This window comes from Austrofundulus limnaeus, unplaced genomic scaffold, assembly GCF_001266775.1.
Source record: "Austrofundulus limnaeus strain Quisiro unplaced genomic scaffold, Austrofundulus_limnaeus-1.0 Scaffold41, whole genome shotgun sequence".
NCBI lineage: Eukaryota > Metazoa > Chordata > Actinopteri > Cyprinodontiformes > Rivulidae > Austrofundulus > Austrofundulus limnaeus.
The window spans coordinates 1679780-1687269 of record NW_013952443.1 but is presented as its reverse complement, the minus strand read 5'-3'; the positions used below and the strand labels follow the sequence as shown (position 1 = coordinate 1687269).

General features: G+C 40.9%; 1 protein-coding gene across 2 annotated transcripts in view; it reads left to right on the top strand.

Annotated features, from left to right (window-relative positions):
- Positions 1-6: 6 nt before the first annotated feature.
- ano8b (anoctamin 8b) overlaps positions 7-7490 on the top strand; it is a 57252-nt gene continuing 49768 nt past the window's right edge. For both annotated transcript variants that reach the window (XM_014007328.1, XM_014007327.1), the window contains exon 1: positions 7-466. In XM_014007328.1, coding sequence (XP_013862782.1) covers positions 295-466 — 172 coding nt within the window. In that variant the 5' untranslated portion in view covers positions 7-294. The remainder of the gene's footprint in view (positions 467-7490) is intronic.

Below are 7490 nucleotides of genomic sequence, written 5' to 3'. Positions count from 1 at the left end.
GTGTGTGTGTGTGTGTGTGTGTGTGTGTGTGTGTGTGTGTGTGTTCTTTGTCCCTCCTCCAGCCGTCGGAGGAGCTCTCTCTCCATCTAGCCGTGCATCCTGCTCCGGAGCACCGCCTGGATGATCCGCCGCCGCACCGACAACAACCTTCACTTCTCTTTCATTCTGATTTAACCCTTCCTTCCGCCCCGAGACACCCATGCTTTGCCCTCCCTCTGAGATGCGACACCTCTGCACAGTTTCCCGGAGAATACGTTCATCTTGTGTCGCTCCTCCTCGCTGATACAGAGCAGCATGCCCGACTCGGGGACGGCAGCAGCGGCGGGCGCTGCAGCCGCGGCGGCGGCCGCCTCCTCCTCCGGCGACGGCTCAGACAGCGCCCGGCACCGACACCGACCGCAGCAGGGAGAGGCGGAGAGGCCGGAGCCGGGCGCTGGCCCGCAGCAGAGCTCCTCTGGAGTCCTGGGTGAGTCTCGCTTTGGGTTTTTGTGTCGGAGGAGGAGGTGGAGGACAGGTGATGTTCGAGACGAGCAGCATCACTCCCTTTGTCTCCACCAGGCAGGGCGTCCCAAACACGTAACATTATACCAGCATAGGCCTGTAAATATGGGCTTTACTTATCATTTCACAGCTGCTTTTCAAAAAATATCTCCCTTTTGTGTTCTGCTGGAGGAAATGGCTTCATTATGCATCCCAGTAGCTTGTTTTGACCTTATTGTTGGGTAATAAGGAGCCTGTAGCCCTTATCTCCAGACTGTCCCAATAAGTGTTCCTGTGTTTTTTGCACCATTGTTTCCCTAGCTGCTATTTTCCTTAAGAGTTGATTGTTCTTTTTATTCTTTGAATATGTTGTCAGTCAGGCTTTATGGTAAACAAAATGTTTGAGTCGCAGGAATTTCTTAACTATCTTCCTAGAGATCAGTTTTCAGGCCATTTGATAGTTTACAGAGCACCAAGTGCAGATTTAGTCACTTTAGTAAACCCTAGTTGCCTTTAATTTGTTTGTGTTTGCATGTGAAGGGTAAAATACCTCCTTGGTTTATTTTTGCTCTAAGAGCCACCCCTTCTGTTCATGGCAAGTGTTTTTGATTTTACAGCCACGGTATGACCTTATGATCTTAATGTTAATGCTATTTTTGAGATCGGATCACATTATTAGCTCCAGCGGCTGGATTGTTTCCCTGCATGCAGGGTGCAGAGCAGCCTCTGTGCTCCCTGGGAGCTCTGCTGCAGAGTGATGCAGTGGATCAGGGGGGCTGTCAGGCACGGGAGCACTCCTTTCCACACTTTTAGTGGTGGTAACCTGAGCAGGAGGCGGCCGACTGGAAGAGCGCACTGATGTCATCCCCTGGGTGTTTGACCGGGTCACGGACACTCTCCGGGGTCAGTGCACTGAAGAGTAGTTCAATTATACGGCGGCTTGATTGGCTGGAGGCAGTAGAGTGAAGGGAAGGGCCGGGAGTTTGAACTTGGGAGGATTAAGACAAAATATAAATAATAAATTAAACATGAGATCACAAGTACAAAGTCTAACAAACAAGAGCTGGTGAGCTAAGGATGCTGTGAAGTCCTGAAAAGTGACGTTCAGTTATCTAATCTTGGCTCATTATTTGAACAAATGTTATGGATGTAAAGTCTGAATTCTGCCTGCAGTTTGAGGTCAGTAGAAAATGTAGTTCTTAAACATCATAAGTTATAAAGGAAAACAGCATATACATATTTTAATTAAAACTGTAAAACATCTCCATCTTCTGCTGCGTACCTATAGTCTGGTTGCAGAGGCAACAGGTATAGATGAGAAACCCAGACATCCCTCTCTCCACTGCAACTTTCCAGCTCGTCCCGGTGGACCCCGTGGTGTTCCCAGGCCAGAGAGGATCCATATTCCCTCCATCGAGTTGGTCTTCACCAGGGTCTTCTACCAGGATGTGCCCAGAACTAAGTGGAGGCGTCCATGACCAATCAGATCACAGAAACACCTCAACTGACTCCTTTCGGTGCAGCGGAGCAGTGGCTAAAAGCTGGTTTCTACTTCAAGTTACACGTCTTGCTGCTGGGTGACAAAACATTACTGAACGTCCAATGTGCTGTCTTCCGGTGACAGCCGTCTCGTGAGCACTGCCCCAGTCAGAACTCTGCGCAGCGGACCTTGCGGCTCCTGCTGTGTGATTGGTTTGAACGCCACRGGCGTGTTTGTTCGTGTGAAGCAGAGCATCTCTGTGGAGCAACGCTCCGAGCAGGGCGTCTTTCTGCACATTGTTTAGCTAAAAACGATCCATTCTCTGAAACCAGTTGTTAATCAGCCAGATGAAATGAGCAGATGTTCTGATCTTATGGACCACCTGAACGTGTCGCTGATGTTCAAGCCTTCTTTCCAGCTCCGCCGTTAACAAGGACTCCTCACCCAACACAACACTGATTCATCACTAAGTGGAAAAATACCCCAAAACAAACAAACAAACAAACAAACATATACTGCTATCACGGTTGTTTTTTATCCTTAGCAATGCTCTGTGCTGCATTGGGAGTTCTGTTAGTCCATTTATACTCAGTCAAAAAAAGACACATGAAATGATACAATTAATAGCTGCGTTTCCATTGCAAATGAGCGCAAAACTTTGTCGATATTCTGTTGATGTTGAAAAACAGTTTTGCAACTGCGGTGTTTCCATTAAGTAAAAAATGCTATTAAAGTCACGCGTGAATCCATTTGTTCTCGCGATAAATCACTACAAACATGGTGGCGATGGATGTAAAGACATAACATATTTCTACCGCGACGCTAGCGCTCATCATCAAAGGAGACGTCGTCGTCTTTTATTGAGGCTTTCCAGCGACAAGTCCCTACTTGGGAGCGGCTACGTATGCTTTGTTTTTGTGAAATTGTGGTCGGTGAGTTTACTATTTTATACTACTTCTGTGATATTACTACTATTTCTACTTCCTGTTATCTTCGTCATCGTCTTTTTCGCCAGTAGAAACAGCCGGTTGTTGATCACATGACTCCCGTGATGCGATAAAGGTGTTTCCATTGCAGTTTTGCAAAAAACACCAATTTCGATACGGCCGAAAWACCACCTCATCCTAGCGCAAAAACATTTAGTCAAAAAACGTAATTTCTTTCGAAATTAACGTGTTTCCATTGAGCAAATTTATTTTCGAAATTCTAATTTGCGCATTTTCATGGTCAGTGGAAACGCAGCTACTGATCTGCTGTCTCACGTACTGAAGTATAAACCAAGCTTAAAGCTGAGCCTGGCCACCCTGTAAAGGAAGCTCATTTTGGCCGCTTATATCAAGGATCTCATTTTCTGGTCATGATCAACACATGACCATAGGTGAGGGTTGGAACGTAGACAGATCAGTAAATCGAGAGCTTTGCCTTTCAACTCAGCTCTTTCTTCACCATGACTGACCGAAACAACACCCTCATTACTGAGGATGAAGATGAATCCGTCGAGCTATCTCCTGTTCCAGCCTACCATCACTTGTGAACAAGACTCCTGATACTTAAACTCCTCCACTTGAGGCAACATTACCTGCATGAACATAAAATAATTAAAAACATTCAAGGAAATAAAATAAATAGATTTGGTGAAGCCCAGTCTGCAGTTAGGGCATAAAAAAGACCGAAAATCTACAACAATTAAAAACTTTATTAGCATCTTTTCTAATTATTTCCTCTTACTTTGCAGCGATTGTGAACATTTTTTACTAAAAGAGTATCCTTTTCGTATAAGACCATAAAACCCTTTTTTCATGAAAGAAGTTTCCACGTTCTTGCTCAGCAGCACAACAGGCAGAGTGACTTCTTCATGCAGCTGAGACTTTGGTGGCCACCTGAGAGGATTTTCGTTGCTGGAACCTTGGAAGCTCAGTAGTCTCCATGCCTCCATAATCCTTCAGTAGACCACAGTGACTTTGATCCTTTGTTCCACCTTCCTCTGTAGCTCAAACACTCACATTCCTTCATTTCAAGGATTAATTAAGTGCTCGTCATTAAAAAAATGTAACTTAAAAGTCATACCAATTAGTAGACTGTGTTCCCTCTGAGACCAGTGTTGAGAAGGTTGTGTTTTATAGAAATGAGGTCATGTATTTTCTGGTCGCTCAGTCAGTCACTACAGATGTTTGAAACGCAAAAAGAGGAAAAGAGACAGCTTTGATAGATTTCTGTTAGAAAAGTCTCTGGATAGATTCTTCTAAATAAGAAGAGGTTTTTTTTTGTTTTATGTATAAATGTTGAATCAGCATTCACACTTGTGTTTTCCTGTTTATGGTTCTGTAGTGTTGTTTTTTTTGCAGTCAAACTACTTCATTTTTTGTTGTATTTTAACTATTCTCACATCAGAACATTCATCTGTCTGGAAAAGATGCTCCGACTTTTGACTTTTATAACTTACTTTTGTAAGTTGAAATGAAAAACTCTGTTTTTGTCGTAGCATCATTTTAGCTACAACTTCCCATTTTGATACTTTAAGTATTTAGCTACTTTTTTTCCTGGTTTTAGCTATTAAATACTTATTTCTAATTTTGCAACTGTTTTGCTAAGTGTTGCTAAATTTAGCTTTTAGCTACTGATTTGCTAATATGGCTTAGCTGCAACTTTTCTAATTTAACATTTTAACTATATCTTGCTAAATTAAAATTTAAGCAATTGTTTTTGTTTGTTTTAGCTACTGTTTTTCTCATTTTAGCTTTTAGCTACTACTGTGCTTGTTTTATCTTTTATTTACTCTACTCATTTTGCCCTCAGCTAATGATTTGTTTGTTTTAGCTTTTATTTAATTTTCTCTATTTTTTGCTTTTAGCTGTTTTGCTTGCTTGTTGTTTGTTTGCTGGTTTGCTAATTTGGCATTTAGCTACAACTTGACTAATTTAATCTTTAAGCTACATTTTGCTACATTTAAATGTTAGACATTGTTTTTGTTTGTTTTAGGTTTTAGCTACTGTTTTATCACATTTTAGCTTTTAGCTACTGTTTTGGTTTTAGCTTTTATTTACTGTTCTCATTCCAGCTTTTAGCTACCGTTTTGCTTGTTTTAACTTTATTTACTTTTCTCATTCTTGTATTTAGCCATTGTTTTGCTTGCTTGTTTGTCTGCTGATTTGTTAATTTGGCTTTTGGCTACAATTTAGCAAATTTAATATTTTAGCTGCATTTTGCTAAATGAAATTTATAGCTATTGTTTTTGTTTTTTAGGTTTTAGCTACTGTTTTTCTAATTTAAGCTTTTAGCTATGGTTTTCTTTGCTTTAGCTTCTAATTACATTTCTCATTTTACAAGTTTAGCTATTGTTTTGCTTGCTTGTTTGTCTGCTGATTTGTTAATTTGGCTTTTGGCTACAATTTAGCAAATTTAATATTTTAGCTGCATTTTGCTAAATGAAATTTATAGCTATTGTTTTTGTTTTTTAGGTTTTAGCTACTGTTTTTCTAATTTAAGCTTTTAGCTATGGTTTTCTTTGCTTTAGCTTCTAATTACATTTCTCATTTTACAAGTTTAGCTATTGTTTTGCTTGTTTTAGCTTTTTGCAGCAGCTCGATGCAGCTTGTGTTCTGCTCGTTTTAACGTCAACAACTCAGATTCAGCTTTTCAAACACGTTTCTTTTAGCACTCATCATTCCTGCTACACTTTCACAGAAAATGCAAATGTTTCCTTGTAATATTTTATTTTAATTTTACTTCGTTTTTTTTTTTTTTTCTGATCGTTGTTTTCCTTTCCTGTCATGGACCAATGTTAGTGTTTTGCCTGCTTTCAGAAAGCTGCAGATAAAGCCGACTTTCACATGTTCTGCACTGAGATTGCAGGGCTTTTCTGATTCAAGGGTCTATTTCCTCCTATTTAAACATATTTGACTCCATACTTGCAGCTGGTATTAATAAATGCTCTTTACAATCTGCAAAATGCGTGAGAAGAACGTATTAAAGAAGGAAGCTGCACTTTTCGGCCAGTACCCAGCTCCCTCTGTACCTTCCTGCTCTTCGCCTCTTAGGCAGGTTGAAGCCTCGGCTTTGCCTTTGACAGATTTAGTCAGGTTCAGTGTCACACAGGTTTCTTTAAMTACTGCAGCTCGAGGGTGGCGTTGAGAGGAGAAAGCGTCACTCTGAACTTTGAAAAGGAAAAAGCTGTTTTTTTTTGCGCAGCGGCAGACAGAACGAGCCGCTGGTTTCTGCCCTCCCACAGCTTTAGAAATGAAGAGGCTGAGGAATGTGGTGCTGGATGATAAAATGCCAGCAGCGTGTTGTTGTGCCTAATGACTCCGAGCTTAATGCCTCTCCTTACAGCTGCCTCTTTGCCTACATGTGAACAACAGATACCATGGTTCTTCCCCTCTCCTCCTCTTCTGGAGGAAGTGCTGAAGGAAGTCATCTGTCTGTGAGGTGACCTTGCTGCTGGTGATATTTTACTTTTATTACCCTCCAGCTGAGGGGGTCGAACACACGGCTGGCTGATTATCTTGGTGATCTAATGTTTGATTAGCAGCACTAAATATTAATTCATCCATTCATATTAAAGTTTCTGTTTCCTCCTGAAACGGACTCTTCTGATCCCAGAAAACACGGGATTCATCAGCTTATATTTCTAAGAGAAGAAGCGATGATCAGATTTAACACGCCTGATCAGAATCTGTGCTTATCGGACCTTATTAGACGTATCTTGTTCTGGCTCTGGCCCGAGAGATTCCCTTTTTAATTACGCTCTCGTCATCGCTGTCAAAGTTCAGTGTTTCCTTTATCGCTTACAGTTGTACCATCACAGCTGGCTGTCAGCTCGACTTTTACTGCCACAACAAGCATCGTTTGTGGGAACGACCTCAGCCGACACATGCACTTTGAAACATTTGTCAAATTTTAAAGGGATCCCTGATTAGTTGTAACATTAAACTTTATTTGATAAACATATATTTTAACTGTAAAATAAAGACCGTAAAAATACTGTAGGCTGTTTAGTTTTGTAAATTTCTCAAAATATATTTTAACACGGGGCCATTTTATTTACGTGCAAAGCATTCTGGGTAAATGATGACGTGGATAGGTCCTCGCTGTGAGCGAGCTATATCCACCCTGAAGGTTAATCTTGGACAATATCTGATGATCGACTCTTTTAAATGAAACCAGAGAGCGTTGACAGAGAGGAGAAGGTAGACATGCTTACATTTACAGCTAACATGCTAACATTTACAGCTAACATGCTAACATTTACAGCTAACATGCTAACATTTACAGCTAACACGCTAACGTTTACAGCTAACATGCTAACATTTACAGCTAACACACTAAAATTTACAGCTAACATGCTAACATTTACAGCTAACACGCTAACATTTACAGCTAACACGCTAACGTTTACAGCTAACACACTAACATTTACAGCTAACATGCTAACATTTACAGTTAACATTTACAGCTAACAAACTAACATTTACAGCTAACATGCTAACATTTACAGCTAACATGCTAACATTTACAGCTAACATGCTAACAT